General features: G+C 36.3%; 1 protein-coding gene across 2 annotated transcripts in view; it reads left to right on the plus strand.

Moving 5' to 3' along the window:
• FANCI (FA complementation group I) overlaps positions 1-19,201 on the plus strand; it is a 56,749-nt gene that overhangs the window by 25,828 nt on the left and 11,720 nt on the right. For both annotated transcript variants that reach the window (XM_057494820.1, XM_036932027.2), the window contains 11 exons: positions 690-804; positions 2,274-2,396; positions 6,025-6,093; positions 11,166-11,267; positions 12,167-12,337; positions 12,412-12,533; positions 13,046-13,210; positions 13,810-13,989; positions 17,456-17,622; positions 17,956-18,032; positions 18,922-19,038. In XM_057494820.1, coding sequence (XP_057350803.1) covers positions 690-804; positions 2,274-2,396; positions 6,025-6,093; positions 11,166-11,267; positions 12,167-12,337; positions 12,412-12,533; positions 13,046-13,210; positions 13,810-13,989; positions 17,456-17,622; positions 17,956-18,032; positions 18,922-19,038 — 1,408 coding nt within the window. The remainder of the gene's footprint in view (positions 1-689; positions 805-2,273; positions 2,397-6,024; positions 6,094-11,165; positions 11,268-12,166; positions 12,338-12,411; positions 12,534-13,045; positions 13,211-13,809; positions 13,990-17,455; positions 17,623-17,955; positions 18,033-18,921; positions 19,039-19,201) is intronic.

Here is a 19,201-nt window from a genome sequence, read left to right on the forward strand (position 1 = left end):
AGACAAGTAATAGGTGCAAAGCATTTGGTGCTTTAAGTATGAGATGCCCACTTGAAATCACATAGGCTATATTGCAGTGCATCATTCATGGACATCCAGAGGAACAACAGTAAATAGCCACATGCTATGATCCCTGTTCTAGAACAGACAGTTACTCCTTACCCAGAGGCATGTCTGACAAGCCAAGGTTATATGTTGTAGCATCTATGCCATGAATGTATCATTGAGCCTCAGTGAGATGAGTGTATCATTTTTCTGGTCAGAGGGTGTACAGGGCACCAGATACTGCACTCCTCTACAAAGAAGGGTTCCTTCAGACACACAAAATCACTGTAGTTTCCTTTTCTGTTCAGCACTTAACATTGTGATGTCAGCCCTTTGTACAGCCTTGCAGCATCTTACTCTCGTTTCCCACATGGACTTGTTAGCAGAGTAGAAGAAAGTACAGATAGTTATGAGATCACGTTCGAGATCATTAAGTAGATAATGAAAAAAATCAGCTCAATTCCTATACTAATTGCTGTGAATAGCTGGTGCCTTTTTGAGTATATAAGTACAGGGTTTTTTTGCTTTATTATTATACATATTCTTGTTTACACATGTTCCAGAACTAACTTTTTTCTTACCCCGAAGCCTATTGTAAAATTTGTGCTGTTTGTTAATTATTTCTCTGTCTGTTCCTGAGCTAGCCAGCTTGATGCCCGGAAATCTGCAGTTGCTGGGTTTTTGCTGCTCCTAAAGAACTTTAAGGTCTTGGGCAGCTTGTCCTCATCTCAGTGCAGTCAGTCAATCGGTGCTAGCCAGGTATGGAATGTCCACACGGGCTTGTGGTGTGTGCATTGGTGCAGGAATTGATGATGTGCGAGCTGTTTTCTTTTCCTCCTGTCTGGTTGTACAGATGATCCTGACACTGAAAGTTTGATGGTGGTGGTGGTGGTGATGATGATGATGATGATGATGTCTTAGCCAACACTTAATAATATCAGATTGGCTATATGCTAAATTATGCTGTCCAGTATGGTAGCCACTAGCCTCAGTTTGGCTGTGCCGCCGAACACTTGATTGATGTGTGGCTAGTCCAGATTGAGTGGTGCTGGACTCATTTTTGGGTTTTGAAGACTTAATAAAAAAATAAAAGAATGTAAAATATCGTTAATTTTTTGTTTTGATTACATGTTGGGTTAAATAAGAAAACTAGTTTCACCAGTTTCTTTTTACTTTTTAAATTTGTCTACTTAGAAAATGTTAAGTTATATATGTGGCTTGCATTTGTGGTTTGTCATGCTAGACACTATGCTAAGTGCTTTATATTCATTATCTTATTTAATATTCATAGTAATTCTCTAAAGCTACATACTATTATTATCCCCATTTTTAATAGTTTATTTACTTTGTACTGAACATCTACTATACCCTGTAATTTGTGAAAAATCTTTTTATAATTAGGTGATTTGGGCTGTAGAGCAGTAAAATTTTCTTTTAAAGTATGTACTATGCAGTTTGTAAATAACAGACATTAATATAAAAGTTTCATTAGGAATCCTTGTTTTATTGCTCTAGTATAACTATACAAAACTTGTATCTGTAATATATGGTACAGATGAGATATGAGGAACATGGATATCATTACCATCATCCCCATCTTAAGGATAAGAAAACTGAGTCAGAGAGGTTAAATAATTTGCCCAAGGTGGTAAAACCGATAAAAGGTAGAACTGGGATTTGACCTCATCAGTATTAACCACCTTGCTGTAATAAGGATTAGGAAGTTTTGGTCTATAACTAACTGCTGAATTTATTATGTAAATCAAAGGGTGGTACTCTTTGTGATGTCCAATTCTAAACTAAAAGCTGCCTATCTCTAAACCTCAGGATTTTGTGAAAGCAAAAAGAGCTATATCTCTTCTAGCTACTGAAGACATTTAAGGATGTCTTTTTAGGCCCTCTAAGTAAATCAAGAATATGAATGACTCCTACATTCTGGTGGCATGAAATAGTCCGTGTGCCTTCCTAAGTAACTGACCTTACAAGGAAACCTTAAGGAATGGGGAAGAATTAATTTTGTTAAAATGCTTGAAAATTCTCATTCCAAACAAAAATAAGAGTGACACTTATATGGGCTAGTGATGATCAGTATAAAGCTGCCTAAACATGTTTCAGCACATGGGGAAAGCTCGGTCTAAATTTCTCTAACCAAAAACATAGGCTCATTTTACCTTCTTAATGGCAAGTACTTTGGTACATAGACAAGAACTGTCCTTTTTTCCTTTCAGGTCCACGTGGATGTCCACAGCCGTTACAATTCTGTTGCTAATGAAACATTTTGCCTTGAGATCATGGATAGTTTGAGGAGATGCTTAAGCCAACAGGCTGATGTTCGACTCATGCTTTATGAGGTAAATCAGCAGAGTAGAAGGAATATAGCAGCAGCATCCCAACTAATAATCCTTTATAAATTAATATTTTTTTCTGATTATAAAATACAGTACATACACTCTTATTTGATGCAGTTAAGACTGACAGTGATTATAAGACAATAAGTTGTTTAAGGTAAGAAATCATAAATGGTAGTAAAGCACCTTAAAATGTTTTAACTTGATTTGAAATATTTAAATGTTCTATTAATTTGCCAGTCTTTTTAAGGCCAAGTCCTTTTGTTTTTGAGTTTAAGTCTGACATCTGGACTGCAGTGAGTCTGCAATTTATTAATGAATTCCTGTTTCACAGACAGATCATGACCTTAATTTATTGCCTGTAGTTTCAAGTTTTTGCTTAACTAAAGTGGGATAAAAACAAGACACTTCAGATATAGTTTTAATATAGAAACCTAGATCTGTTCAGTTTTTTCCCTGATTTTTATTATTGTCTTACCCCAATTCATCAGAAATTAGTTTTAGAGACTTTCACTTCTTGTCTTTCCAGATCATTTGCACTGATTTTTAACAATTTACTGGATGCCTGATTAAATCACATAATTAATGACAGCACAATACAGCAAAAAAGAGTGGGACAGATACTACTGACTTTGACTGGCATGTAATTCAGCCAGTGGGAACAAAAGTGTGCAGTCATGGAGGACACACACCACCATCTCTAGTCTTTAGTATGCCATGTTACTTCAGCATGCATATTTCATAGGTGGACAGAGAGCAGTAGATAATTTGGCGAATACATTAAATAGAAGTAATTTCTAAGAGCAGCTATTATAGTATCTTCATTTAACATTCCTAAAATGACATCTAATGAGCTATGGTAGTTTCCAGGCACTGGATTTTTTAGGATTATTATGGAAAATATAGAAAAATATATTTTAAAATATTATCATTAATTCCACCACTCATATATCCATATTTATGCAAAATAGGAATTTTAAGGTTTATATAGCTTTTATCTCTTAACATTATGTTGTAAACATAAAATGTCCTTTGACACATGATTTTTATTGCTAAATAACGCTCTTTATGGATATATAACTTATTTAACTTTTTTCTTTCTATTTGGACACTTATGTTTTTCCAGTTTTTTGCTATGAATGAGTTGTGTCTGAATGTCTGACCACATTGCTGGGTTAAAGATCAGAACATATTAAAATCTATTTAACAAAAACTCTTTGTTCAGTATCCATTTGTGATAAAATCTCTAAGACACTCTGAACAAATTAAGATTAGAAGGAAACTTCCTCAGCCTGATGAAGGTCGTCTGAAATCTACTCCTAATGTAAATGATGAAGGACTGAGTGGTTTCTCCTCTATGGTCGGGAGCAAAGATACTTGCTCTCAACACTCTGTCCAACATTGTAATAAAGGTCCTGTCCATTGTAGCAAGGCAAGAAAAAGAAAGGCATACAGATTTGAAAGGAAGAAATAAAGCTGTACATTATTTACATAGTACAATAGACAATACTGAGGAATCTACAGAAAAGTGAGTTTGGTAAGGTTGTAGGATACAAGATCAATAACCATGCAAAAATCAATTCTATTTGCTAGCAGTGAACAATTGAAAATTGAAATAAAATAATATTTACAGTAGATAAAAATAACACACTTACTCTCTCACTTACCAACTTTACATCTCCCTGTATGGCCCCGGAAGATGACTGGTTAGCCAGAGACGGGTAAGATTCCTCAAGAGAGGAACAACCTAAGACAGGCACAGTCGCAGGGGGGCCATCAGGTGAGAAATTGGGCATCAACAGAGGTGAGGCTTAAAACCTCACCCCCCCGGTTTTGAGAGAAATCTTCTGCATCCGTGGATGTTTTATTGCCCTTGTCTATCTTGAATTAACACATAGTCTACAGGCACACTCCTGATCATCTACATTTGCTCTCTTACAACACTAAACTATGTTTTCTACCTTTATCTTGCATCTACCTACCACTTCAGCATTTTATTAAAAATAATAATAATAATAATAAAGGGAGAAATGTGGGATCCACATATAAATCAAGTATAAAAATCAAACGAATATTCATATTTGACCTGATTGTTTATAGTTCATAATGCGTGATCAAAACTGAAAGTTTTTGTGATGACTGCCCTTGTACTGTTCACCATGTAAGAACTTATTCACTATGTAAGAATTTGTTCACCATGTAAGAACTTGTTCGTTATGCTTCAGAAGATTGGAGACTGACGAGAATTAGGCTTGGGGTGGATTAATGATTGTGCATTGAGCATTGACTCCCCTATACAGAATATTATTGTTGTTAACAACCATTTGATCAATAAATATGAGAGATGCCCTCTCAAAAATAAAATAAATAAATAAATATAAAAAGAAAACCCCAATATAGATCAATGTCAAAAAAAAAAAAAAACACACTTAAAGGTAGATTTAACAAATTATGTAAATGATAGGTACACTGATGACCTCAAAATATTACTGGGAGAAATTAAAAGGTAAACAAATGGAGAGACTGAAATGCTCACTGTTGTTAAGTCTCGGAAAGATCTATAGATTCAATGCAATCCCAACAAATCCTAGGCTTTTTTTTTTCTGATTTAAGAAGATACTAAAAATTTGATGGCATGTAAAGGATTTACAATGATCAAGACAATTGAAAAAGCATAAAGTTGGTCTGCCTACAGAAAGATTTTTGTTGTTAAATCTATCAGTCTTCCTTTGAGACATCTATTATTTTTATATGTAAAGAGGCCATATCCTTCCAATGAATATTTGCTCACATTTTCTTTTAGTTCTTTATGCTTTTGCTTTTTGTTTGGCTATTTAGTTCATCTGGAGTTTGTTTTGCTATAACATATAAGGAGCTGAGTTTTTTCTCCAGATTAACAGTTGTTTAGACATTGCCTCCTTTATGTGTACTATTTGTTTGTATGCTATTCCTTTATTTCATCTATAGATTTTTATGTCAACCCATAAGTGTCATTTATCATTATACTTTATAAAATATTTTAGTACTTCTTAGACTAACTTTCCTTTTCTTTAAAAAACAAATTGGGGTGGGGAGTTCTGTTCTCATTTGCTTTTATTCACAGATGAACTATACAATCCTTTTTCCTTATTCCAAAAAGAAAGTTCTTCCCAGGACTTTAACTTGAGTTGTTTTTAACTAAAACTGGGAAATTTTAAATGGGAGGAAATACCACAGTCATTAACATTAGGGTGTCTTGGGCCAGGAAGCACTTTTGAAGCAATGGAAACAAAGGAGAAAGAACACCCTAAAAGGGAAGGCTGTTAATGTAGGATGAGAGGAAAGAATGAGGGCCTCAGACACCTCTGACTGAAGGAGCCAAATGCTCCAAGGCCAGAAGCGAACTTGTGTTTAAAAATTGTGAGCATATTAAGGTCAGTTTGCTAATCTGGTTCTCAGTGCTTAGACACCTCTTTAGTGTGGGCATAGGCAAATAGTGGGAACTTTCTGAAATGTTTCTCCCTCTAGCAAATACAGTCTCCATCTTTTCTCAAAGAACTGAGAATAGGGTAAAGTAAGATAGTGTTATTTTGATGCTGTGATTGTCCACATAACTGAAGAGCTTATATGTTCTCTGTTTGACTCCTCTTAGGGGTTTTATGATGTCCTTCGAAGGAACTCTCAGCTGGCTAATTCAATCATGCAGACCTTGCTGTCACAGGTAAAGTACAGTTTTATGGATATAGAAAGCAGACAATGAAGCATTGAGAGGTGATTGACATTTTCCAAATTTTTCAAAATAAAAAATAATTCCCAATTAGTACATTAGTACATTGTGAGCACATTTGGGATATGTCATGCTGTCCTGGTGTTTCATTTTAATTTTCACTTACCTACCTGCCATATTGCTGTCATCTGACAATTACCCTCTTAGTTAACCATCTGCATCCTAAGTCAGAAGGATATTTTGGAGAACTTTTTATACAAGGGCTATTAGCAGTTGTATCACTTTATTTCTACAAGAAAAAAAGACACCTGGAGAAAATATAGCAAAGTATTGATGTATTGAATCTGCATGACAGATGCATAGGTGTCTATTAGGTTCTTATCTGTACTTTCCAGTTCTAAAAAAGGTTTTTAAATTATGAAATGTTTCAAAGGGCCATCAAGATGAGAAGAATTCAGTTGGAGAAATACTTGGTGTAAATAAGACCTTTTACCCTCAAATTATTTATTAAGCATTTATTCGAATCTTTCTTAAAATAGCTTTATTGAGATATAGTTCACATACCATACATTTCACCCGTTTAAAGTAACAATTCATTGGTTTTTTGTATAGTCGTGTAGTTATGAAACCAGCACCACAATCAATTTTAGAACATTTCTTTACTTTAGAAAGAAACCCCACATCCTTTAGCCACCACCCTCTAATTTCTCATCCTTCTCCCACCTCCTGGCCCTAAGCAACCACTCATCTACTTTCTGTCTTCATAGATTTGTACATTGTGGACATTTCATATAAATGGAATCATATGATACCTTTTGTGACTGGTGTCTTTCCCTTAACATTTTCAAGGGTCATCCATATTATCGCATGTGTCAGTACTTCATTCCTTTTTATGGCTAAATATTTCACTGTATATGGTATTTGAATCTTTTTATATATTGACAGTTCAAAATGCTATTATGTACTGATAGTAATAACAACAATACCTAACATTTAGCACTTGCTGAGGGCCAAGCACTTTATGAAGCACTGTATATGGATGTTCTCATTAAGTCCTCACAAACCCTGTGAAATGTTATCTCCCTTTTACAGATTTATATTTTAATGCTCTGAGGGGTTAAATAATTTAATTTGCTCAAGGTCATACAGTAAGTGGCAGAGCCAGGATTTGAACTCAGATCTTTCTGTTTTAAGAGCCCAAGCATGAAAAACCTCATGTAAGAAAGCACTGGGTTAAGAACAAGGAGTCTTAACTAGTGGTATGAAAATTGGATATCTACATGCAGAAAATGAGTTTGGACCCTTACCTTACACCATATATACCATGTACTCACTACATGTATTCAATAAAATCAAAGACCTAAACCTAAGAGCTAAGATATAAAACTCTTAGAAGAAAACATAAGGGGAAAGATTCATGGCATTAGATTTGGTAATGATTTCCTAGATATTGACCAGAAGCACTGGTAACAAGAGAAAAGTAGATAAACTGGACTTCATCATAATTAAAAACTTCTGTGCAAAAAGAATATTATCTATAGAATGAAAAGGCAGCCCACAGAATGGGAGAAGTATTTGCAAATCATATACCTGATTAGGAATTAATATCTAGAATATATAAAGAACTCCTACAACTCAAGCACAACAACAACAACAACAAAAACCTGATTGAAAAACAGGGAAAGGATTTGAACAGACATTTCTCCAAAAAATATATGTAAATGGCCAGTAAACACATGAAAAGATGCTCAGCATTACCAGTAATTAGGGAAATGCAAATCAAAATTACAATGAGATACCACTTCAAACCCATTAGGATGTCTATTATCAAAATGGAAAATAAATGATGGTGAGTATGTGAAGAAATTGGAGCCCTTGTGCCTTGCTGATGGGAATGTGTAATAGTATAGCTACTGCAGGGGATAGTGTGGCAAATCTTTAAGAAATTAAACATCAATTACCATTTGATCCAGCAGTTCCACTTTGGGTATGTACCCAAAGGAGGGAAAGCATAACGATCTTGTTTTCTCAGTCTAGTGTGACACCCATTCTTTGATGGGAATGTTTAGTCAGTTCACATTTAATGTAATTATTGTAATAGATTTAGGTCTACTATTTTGCTACTTGCTTTGATTTCTTTTTTTTAACTTTTTAAAAATTTCCTTTTGTTGCATTTTTCATGTTTGCTCTATAGGTAACAATATGCACCTTCAACTTACTATAGTATCTTTAAGTTAATATTGACTGACTTATAGTAAAATACAGGAATTTTGCACCAGTATAGTTCTATTATCCTGCTTTGTGATAGCACCATAAATGTTACATCTATCTGTATTAAAATCCCAGCAAAACAGTGTTACAGTTTTTGCTTTGAACAGTTATATATGTATGTGTTTCATAGAAACTAAGGGAAGAAAACATAAGGTATATAGATACTCACAATCCTGCACATACGTACCAATTTTTTGCTATTGCCGATGTCCTTCGTTCATTCCTATGGATTCAAGTTTACTGTTTTGAATAATTACCCTTCAGCCTGAGGAACTTCTTTTAGAATTTCTATTTAGGTCTGCTAGCAGTGACTTCTCTCAGTTTTCATCTATCTGGGTCTATCTTCATTTTGCTTTCATTTTTGAAGGATAGTTCCTGTGGATATAGAATTCTCAGTTGACATTTTTTCTTTCAGTACTTTGAATATATCATTCCATTATTTTTTAAGGGAAGTAAGCCAGTTATTGCAGCTATGGTTTCTGTATTTTCTGCCATTTTTCTCTTGCTGCTTTTAAGATTTTCTCCTTGTCTTTGGGTTTCAAGCATTTGACTGATGTTTCTTTGTGTTCCTCCTATTGGAGTTAATTGAGCTTCTTGAATCTGTAACTTGATGCTTTTTGCCATATTTGACATGTTTACCCATTATTTGAGCAAATATTTTTTCTGTCCCCTCTCCTTTCCTTCTGGGGCTTCAGTTGTATATTTGTTGGAATGCCTGATTTTTGTCCCACAGCTCTTTGAGACTTGGTTAATTTTTCCTCAGTATTTTTTAACTCTTCTCTTCAGATCTGATAATTCACACTTAACTACTCTTCCGCCATTTCAGATCTTTTGTTTTACTCTTGGATATACATTAATTTTATAAAATACATTTCTGTATCTACTGAGATGACCATATGATTTTTCGCGTTTAATCTGTTACTGTGGAGTTGTATTATTTGATGTTCTAAACCAACATTGCATTCCTGGGATAAACCCAAAGTGATTGTGATATATTACCTTTTTTGTATATTACTGGATTCAGTTGACATATATATTTACAAGAGGGAATGGCTCTTAATTTTTGTTTCTCATACGGAACTTCCTTGGTTTAGTATGAGTTTAGTAAAATGATTCGGGAATGTTCCACCTTTTTCTAGTTTGTATAAAATGTGAAATTAGTTATTTCCCTCATTTCTTTTTTCCCCTTGTTGGGGAGTTACATCCTGCCCTTCTTTAATTTAAACTTTACCTATTTATTTTTTTATTCTCCTTTGTGCCTCATTTATCACAGTGTATTTTTTACTACTGCTAATTAGTTGTACTATTTGTCACTGCTTTAAATTGAGGTACATATAATAAAGTGCACAAATATTAGTGTACATCTTGATGAGTGTTGACCTGTGTATATACACATGTAACCATCACCCAGATAAGATACCACTCTCACTAATTTCTACCCCCTTCTCCTATTTCAGCCGTCCTCCGCCCCCGTGCCCGCACCCCATGGCAACCACCACTCTGCTCTCTGTGTTTATGAGCCTATTTCAGTTTTGTTCATTTGTTTGTTTTTCAGATTCCACATATAATTGAAAACATACAGTGTTGGTCTTTCTCTGACTTATTTCACGTTTTATAATACCCTCTTAGGCTACATCTTCAGTTCCTTACATCCTTCTACAGCTGTAGCTCTAGGCCTGAGGGATTGGCAGGTGCTGCCAGGGTAAACACTAATTCCAGAGCTCATTTGCTTATGTGTTTGCTAGTTTCGTGCTTTGTGACATTTTCTGTTATACTCAGACCTCTGAGGACTTCACTTATTTTCCCATCTTAGCTATATATGTATTTATTAAATAGATATATGAAGTTTTTAGTGCAACTTTTTTTTTTAATATTCTGCCCGGAAGTTCTCTAACCCCTTGTCCTCCATTTTGCTGAAAATGGAAATTCTCGCTTTCTTCTCCCGCCCCTTCCGTCATCCCCCAGCCCTGCTTTCGTACGCCATTGCCATTGCTCTGTGGTAATTCTCCTAAGAAGTTCCATTATAAATCAAGGCCCCAGATGTGTAGAAGTCATTGGAAGATCCTATGCTTTTCAACAAAAGCTTTTCATTGGGCCTAGGGCCTGATTCTATCTAGAATCTATGTCCTGTTAGCTATATTTTATCTTTTCAAAGTATAATGATCAGCCCAACTACTTCACACACATAACAAGAATACAAAATTGTGATTGAAGGCGAGCAGCACTTCCTAACTCAGGTCAGTGTATGGACCAATAGGATTCTGCAGGCTCCAGATTAAAGAGGAGAAAAATAATAACTAACATTTTTCTGTGCTCTGTTATGTGCCAAGTAGTATTTGAAGCACTTCACGTGCATTCATATATTTAATCCTTACACAGACATATAGTTCATATTAATAATATCCCCAGGCCACAGGTGAGGAACCAGGACATGGGGACCTTTATCAAAGTCAGTGACGAGTAGTGGCTCTGGGATTTTGGATTCAGCCATTCTGACTCATAACTATGCTGAAAGTGCTCGTTTCCTGTTCCAAGCTTAGGAACTGGTGTGAGAGAGTATGCGTTGTAGGAGAGGAAATACAAGTGGAATAGGAAAGGAGGTCTCAGTACGTTGCCTGAAGCAAGGGCAGAGGGTGTGGGTGAGCCCCAGCAACACAAATTTTGCTTCATTGTTCTTTGGATGGTTGAGAAATATGTCTTAGATGCTGTTATACATTAAAGGGGCTATTAGCTTGACCAGTTAAAAAAATGAAAAGCTTTCATGAGCTAAGGTGTCTTTTTTCTTTACCACACAGTTAAAGCAGTTCTATGAGCCAAAACCTGACGTGCTGCCTCCTCTGAAATTAGAAGCTTGTATTTTGACCCAAGGAGATCAGATCTCTCTACAGGAACCACTGGTGAGACTTCTGTTCCTCCTATAATCATTATTTTTCCTATTAAGAAAAATACCAACCTTGTTGATAGTGTTGATCTTCTGAAAGAGATATATTTCCCTGTCAAGTCCTCTTCTGGTACTTCCAGTGAACTTTTAAATTTTCTCTGCTTTGCTTTTCTGACCCATCATCACCTCGCATCTGTTGGTAAGATACCTCTGTCAGCGTACTTCAGAATGGGGGAGAGCGTTCCCTAGTGGCAGATGAACTCGGGGGGCCTGCCTCCTTAGTCTGGAGGGGAGTGTATGATTTCAGCTGAGCCTGAATTGGTATTCTGTGGAACCTTCAGAGGATCTAAGGCAGGTTGGTTTTCAGTTTTTGCTGTCAAGCCTCAGAAAGACAGGGAAGTAAAAGATAACTTGGAACTCCACCACTTAAGTGTCTTAGAACTCATAGCATGGGAAGGACATGGTCTTTCAGTTGTCATATCCTGCCTTCATATGAGGATCTTCTATGCAGTGAGGTGTCTTTTGTTTAGATCAGAGATGCTACATTGGCCTCCCAGAGATTCCCTTAACATAAACCTCTATCTTTAGAATAGCTTTTGGGACTCTCTAAGCTAGAGAGGCTTAAACTTTACAGCCACCTCTGTGGTGTTTGAACCAGGTCAGAGATGGCACACCTGATGCTGCATTCTGAGGTGTCAGCCACTTACAAAGCCAGTTTCTTTGGGAAAGGTCATAAAACAGTTCTCTGTTGGTTCAATTAATTTGTTCAGTTTTGTTAATTGAGATCGACATGTTTGTGATACTAATGAATAACTTACTTTAGCCTTATAGGTAAGAATTATTTGTTGATGATCAGCAGTTTCATAGGTTACCACTTAATATTCAATGGTGTTTAATTATTATTTTCATTGACAGGATTATCTACTGTGTTGTATTCATCACTGTTTGGCCTGGTATAAGAGGAGAGTGATGCCCCTGCAGCAGGAAGAAGAGGAGGAAGATGAAGGATTCCACCAAGACTTAGATGATATGCTAGAGTCTATTACTAGTAGAATGATTAAGAGTGAACTAGAGGACTTTGAACTGGTAATTGCTGAGTCTCAGCTGTATTTAATAATGGAGAGTTTTAGTATCCTATTAATTTTTATCTTGTTTTTTAGGATAAGTCAGCAGATTTTTCTCAGAGCTCTTCTGTTGGCATCAAAAATAATATCTGCGCTTGTCTTGTGATGGGAGTTTATGAGATTCTAATAGAGTATAATTTTTCCATCAGTAATTTCAGGTAAGGTATTGCTATAAATCTTCGTGCAGCTTCATGAACACTCCATTTTATGTTGTTGGGTTTTTTTAACTCTACCAATTTGCTGGCTGCTCAGAAGGCCAGAGATGATAATACTGTCTTTAGGGGACATCTATCCGAAGACCAGATATAGTTCTTTCTACCAGAGCATATGCCCAAGAGGGTAGTGACTGTTGTCCTTCTAGTCGGCTTTCATTTATCCAAAATTCCCCAGCCCTTGAACTCAAGAACTCCTCATTTTAACAGAGATTTTGATTGGTGGTCATATTGGACTTTCATGCTCTGCATTGACTGGTATCAATAAGGGAGGGGAAAAAACAATGCTGATAGGTGGGTGTGGGCTGAGAGTGCTATCGTAATGAAGGTTCATGGATTTATAACCCATCTAAAGTCTTGACATCTGGGAAGCATTGATTTCCTTACTGCTGTATGTGAAAGTAAACCACAGTATTCCTGATGCTTATCTTTGGTGGTCTCTTTTTCTTTTCACACAGTAAGAATAAGTTTGAGGAAATTCTGAGGTTATTTATGTGTTACAAGAAACTGTCTGACATCGTTAATGAAAAAGCTGGTAAAAGCAAAACTAAAACAGGCAACAAAACAAATGATAGTGTTTTGTCCATGAAATTTGTGTCTGATCTTCTCACCGCTCTTTTCAGGTAAGGTTCTAAAAGATGCTTAAAGACAGCAGCACCATGCAGGTAGTGATGCCTACCTGGTTTGGGGTTACCTCTCTTGGGTTCACAGTATTACTCTATGTACAAAAAATAAGTCAGTATGTTCGTGATTTCTTGGAATGAAAAATGGACAATCCTAGGTAGGTACTTTAGAGTGGTAACCTTGAATGAATTAAAGGAAAAAAATCAGAAACAAAGGATAAATGGATGAAAAGATAGGGATGAATTATAAGGTATAAGAAAATCTCCCTGAGTAGCTTGAACACAATTAACAAAAAGGGAAGAAAGGAAAACCTGAATTTAACAAAACAAAGGAACAACAACCAAAGAAAAACTAAAGACTGACATTCAAATTTTATCCAAGTAAAGGGATTGGAGAAAGGGGAGAAAATAAAGTAACAAAATAAATAAATATATGATGATTATCAAAGGATAGCATGGCAGTGACTCTGGCCTGGGCTGCCTAGGGTGTATCCTTAGGAACTTCCTGGGTGCTGCTATTCTGAGAAGTCCCTAGAAAGCCTAATTCCAGATCCCAACAGCAATAGGGAAATCCTTTTTTTTTCCCCCTCTCATTCTAGGGACAGTGCCCAGAGCCACGAAGAGAGCCTGTCTGTCCTGAGGTCCAGCAGTGAGTTTATGCGCTATGCAGTGAGTGTGGCTCTGCAGAAGGTACAGCAGCTGAAGGAAACAGGGCATGTGAGTGGCCCTGATGGTCAAAACCCAGAGAAGATCTTTCAGAACCTCTGTGACATAACGCGGTACAGTGTTTCACTTGCTATGGAATCTTGAAGAGAGGAGATTGGGGTGGGACTGAAGGTCTGGGCATGCCCTAAGAGGGGAGTGCGGTCACTAACAGTGGGCCTTTTTCTATGCCTGCTTTGATGCAGATTGTTAGTTACATATAAAATGTTATTCTATTAACAAGAATAAAGAGGGATATTACATAATGGCTAAAGAATTCATCAAGTAGACATAACTTTATATGCATCTGACAACAGAGCTTCAAAATACTTGAAGCAAAAACTGACAGAACGGAAGGAGAAATAAACAATAATGCATCTCAATAATCAGTAAAACTAGTGGAAAATCAGGAAACATTGAAGACTTGAGCAGCACTGCATCCAGCTTGACTTGACATTTATACAATAACCAACAAGTTTCAAAATACACATTTTTTTCGTGTACATGTACAAGATGGACCATATTTTAGGCCATAAAACAACATTTTGGAAAGTAGAAATCAGTATGTTCTCTGACCACATAGAATTAAGGAAGAAAGTAATAACAAATGTATTTTTAATTAATTAAAATAGTATTAAAATTATCCCTGTATATTTGGAAATTAAAGGCATTTCTAAATAACTCATTGTCAAAGACAAAGAAGTGAGAAACTTGAACAGAATGAAAATGAACACCTAGTCCACCAAATTTGATCTGAAGCAACGTTTAGGTAGAAATCTATAACAATCTAAGCCTCCCCATTAATAGAAAAAGAAAAGAACATTAAAATGAAAGTAAACAGAAAGAAATAATAAAAACAAAGGTATCATTGAAAAAAGAAACAATAAAGAAAATGAGTGAAACAAAAGCTGGTTCTTTGAGATGAATAAATTTAAGCATTACTCATACTGATGAGGAACAGAGAAGACACAAATTAAGCATTCAGGTATGAGGAAGAAGGGATATATATCACTGTTGATTCTACAGACATTAAAATTGATAAAAATGTTAACTTCATGCCAAGAAGCTTGATAACTTAAATGGACAAATTGCTTAGAATCTCACACAAGAAAAAATAGGTAACCTCAGTAATCCTATCTCTATTAAAGAAATTGAATTTTGATTCAGCATTTTCCCTCAAAACTAGATGTCTTCACTGCTGAATTCTATCATACATTTAAGGAAGAAGTAATACTAGTTTATGTAAACTCTTCCAGAAAATAAAGGAGGGAATATGTCCTGACCTATTTTATGAGGCCAGCATTACCCTGATAACCAAACCCAGCCAAAGACAGTACAAGAAAGAAAAATTTACCTTATTAATATAGATTTTTAAAATTAGCGAATTCAATCCATCATACTTCAGTGGCATTTTTTTCCAGGAATGCAAGTCATGCATGGTTTTTAAATCAATCATTGTAGTTCACTGTCAACAGATTCAAGGATGAAACCATATGATCATCTCAATAGATTCAGAAAAAAAGAGCTCAGCATAAATTTATAATAAAGTCTCTCAGAAAATTAGGAATGAAAGAACTTTCTCAATCCAATAAAAAGAAATCCACAAATATCCTACATTTAACATCATACTTAATGACTGTATGCTTTCCTCTGTGCTCTAACCATTGATAATTCAACATCATACTGGAGGTCTAGCCAGTGCATTAAGATAGAAAAAAGAAAAGACATCCAGATAGGGAAAGAAGAAATAAAGGGGTCTTCACAGACATTATAAATGTCTACATTTATAAATTTCAAAGGATAAAAAACCTACTGGATATATTAAGTAGTTTAGCAAAATTGCAGTATACAAAGTCAGTATTTTTATTTACATTCTAGCTATGAACAATTGGAAATTGAAATTTTTAAAAATTCTATTTACAGTAGCAACACAAAATGAACTGCTTAGCAATAAAGTAACAAATATACAAGATTAATTTAAGGAAAAGTACAAGATACTAGAGAAACCAAAGACCTAAGTAAATGTAAAGATATACACAATGTTTGTGGATTCGGAGATTTAATATTGTCAAGGTGTGAATTCGTTCCAAATTTATAAATTCAGCACAATCTTAAGCTTTATTGTAGGAAGTGACAAGTTGATTCTAAAATTTTTGTCTGGAAAAGTAAAGGAATTAGAATGACAAACAAGTTTGAAATAAAAAAGAATGAAGCTAGAGGACTCACTACCTTTGTTATAAAGTTGTATTTAAGATAGTATGGTATTGGTTGAGTCAGTGGAACAGAGTAGTTCAGAAATAGATCCACACAACTGTGGTCATTTGATTTTTAACAAAGGTGCCAAGGTAATTTAATGGAGAAAGAAAAGTCTTTTTAACTAATGGTTTTGTAAACTGTGGACATCCATATGTGGAAAATATAAACTTTTGTCCATTTCTTGTGTCATACAAAAAATTAACTTGAAGGGGATCAGAGACATAAATGTAAAACCAAAAATTGTAAAATGTCTAGAAGTTTTTTTTTTAAGTTAAGTCTGCTCTTTGAAAAACACTCTCAAGGAGATAAAAAGACAGACCACAGATGAGGAGAAAATATTTGCCAAACACATGTGAGGAAGGGCTGGAACCAGAATATATAAAGAACTCTCAGACTGGTTAATAAGAAACAACTCAATTAAAAAGTGGGTAAAATAGTTGAATATAGACACTATACCAAAGAAGATACATAGATAGCAAATAAGGATACGGAAAGATGGTCAACATGATTAGCCATTAGGTAAGTGCAAATTAAAATCACAATGAGATATACCACTAAATACTACTAAAATGCCTAAAAGCAAAAAGACTAATTGTACCAAAGTGTTGTCATGAATGTGGAGGAATTTGAACTCTCATACACTATTGATGGCAATGTAAGATGGTACACCCACTTTGGGAACAGTCTGGCAGTTTCTTAAAAAAATTAAGCACATACTTATCCTATGATACACACATTCCACTCTTACGAATTTACCCAAAAGGAATGAAAGCATATATTCATATAAAGGTTTGTATATAGCAGCTTTATCTGTAATAGTAAAATATGGAAACAACCCAAATGTCCATCAACAGATGAATGGGCAAACTGGTATATCCGTACAGTGGAAGACACTCAGCATTGGAATGGGTCAGACTACCAATACTGCAACGGGGGTGAACCTCAAAGGCAGACGCTAAGTTAAAGCTAGACTCAAAAAAAGGCTACATACTGAATGGTACCATTTTTATACATTATTTTATAAGTAGTAAAGTCACAGGGACAGGAATCAGAGCATCATTACTTGGAAATTCAGGGAGAGAAAATTGACTACAAAGGAGCCCCTGGGAATTTTGGGGGTGATCAAAAGATCTTGGTTATGGGTATGATTACACAATGGTAAGCTTGCTAAAATTCATAGGACTACATCTATCAGTTTACATGACACCAGGGTGTCAGTTTTACTGTATATAAATTGTACCTCTGTAAACCTGCCTTTAAAAACAAAATCACTTTTCCCCTTTTCAGGGTTTTGCTTTGGAGATACACTTCCATTCCTACTTCAGTCGAAGAGTCAGGAAAGAAGGAGAAAGGAAAGAACATCTCACTGCTGTGCTTGGAGGGTTTGCAGAAGATACTCAGTGTTGTGCAGCAGTTCTATCAGCCCAAGATTCATCAGTTTCTCAGGGCTCTGGGTGGGCATTTCCATTTTGATAAGTGAGCTTGATCTGGGTTTTTCTTAATCAAACCCCTTGATTGTATTTAACTTAACAGAGGGTCACCTGAGAACAGCCCTAATGTTGCTAAGGAGTGACATCTAGTGGATTCAGAATAGGTATTTACTGGATTACACTTAACCACAAATAGTGACTGGAAAATGGAATATAGTGTTAAGGAATTGCAGAATGTTCAGAATACATTTCAGTCTGCCTCCAGACATTTTTTTCACTTCCTCAAATTTTAGCTATTAAAGAGCCAGAACAAAATAAGACCATTTCAAAGAAGATAAAGTTCTTTTCCTTTCCTAGATGTCACAGATAAGGAGGGAGAAGAGTTGGAAGTCAGTGTCAGTCAAAGAGCAGCATTCCAGATCCGACAGTTTCAGGTAAGAAGACTCGAGAATCCCTGCGAAGGTACTGGTGGCAGGGACAGGTGGTGAGCAAGTAGGACTGGGATTTTTCTGGGTCATCATCCAAGCAAGAGAACTTGCTAGCTCTTAGGGTGGAAGATGGTGCATTTGAAAGGATTCTGGGGAGGATGTGTGTTAGCCTCCTAACCTGCAGCAGTCATTGCCTCCAAGAATTCCTCTTCCAGTTGATAGAGAGCCAGGATCCCATTCAGGTATGGAGTATATTGTTTTGTGGCCATGGTATAAATTGCCTGTTTGCCAAATGGCAAAGGCAGGACAGTGAAGCCTATTCATTTCTAGCCAGTAGTTTTCACCGTGTCAGGGTCTTCTGTCACTGAGGATTTCTTTATTCAGTTAAGTAGTTTTTAAGTTCCTACTATGTGCTAGGGCTATTCCAGGTGCTACGGATACAGCAGGGAACTAAAGAGAAGAACCCTGCCCTCGAGCCTACACTGTTGTGGAGAAGAGACTGACTGATAAAATATGTGGTATTTCCAGTGCTGAGAGAGGAATTGAGCAAAGGATACAGGGAAGTTGTGTTGAGAACATGGGTTGGGGTGTGGTCTCAACCTGAGGTCAATGGTTGGCTTCAAGGAGTTGTGAACCCCCCCCAAAATCTGATATACAGGTCATTCCTGAGGTCCATTTGGCAGGGGGTTAGAGAAGAAGTAGTCCATAGTTTTTAAGAGAACAGTCAGATTTATGGTCGGAACCAGGATAGGAAACTGTCTGTTCAATCCAGGTTTATTTTCAGGTGCTGCCCTCTTGGGATTTGGGGAGCTCTAACCCTTTGTCCCAGCCGTAGGGATCTCTGGCTGGATGTTTCTCCTCCCTGATGGGAGCATGTCTTGCTTTCCTTTCGCAGAGGTCTTTGTTGAATTTACTTAGCAGCCCAGAGGAAGACTTTCACAGTCGAGAAGCCCTCCTCCTAGTCACTGTTCTCTCCGATCTATGCAGGCTGCTGGAGGCCGCCTCCCCTCAGGTACAAGTACCGTCATTCCGTCCCCTCGCCTCCCTCCCAAGGCAAGCGGTATCGCACTGTAAAACACTCAGCCCAGTGTCCTCCTGGAGCCGGCTTCTTTTAAGTAACATACATAGTTACTCCCGTGTTAATACCAGATTTGTAAGATGTTCACTTTCCTACA

The sequence above is a fragment of the Manis pentadactyla genome, chromosome 18 (genome assembly GCF_030020395.1).
Source record: "Manis pentadactyla isolate mManPen7 chromosome 18, mManPen7.hap1, whole genome shotgun sequence".
Lineage (NCBI taxonomy): Eukaryota > Metazoa > Chordata > Mammalia > Pholidota > Manidae > Manis > Manis pentadactyla.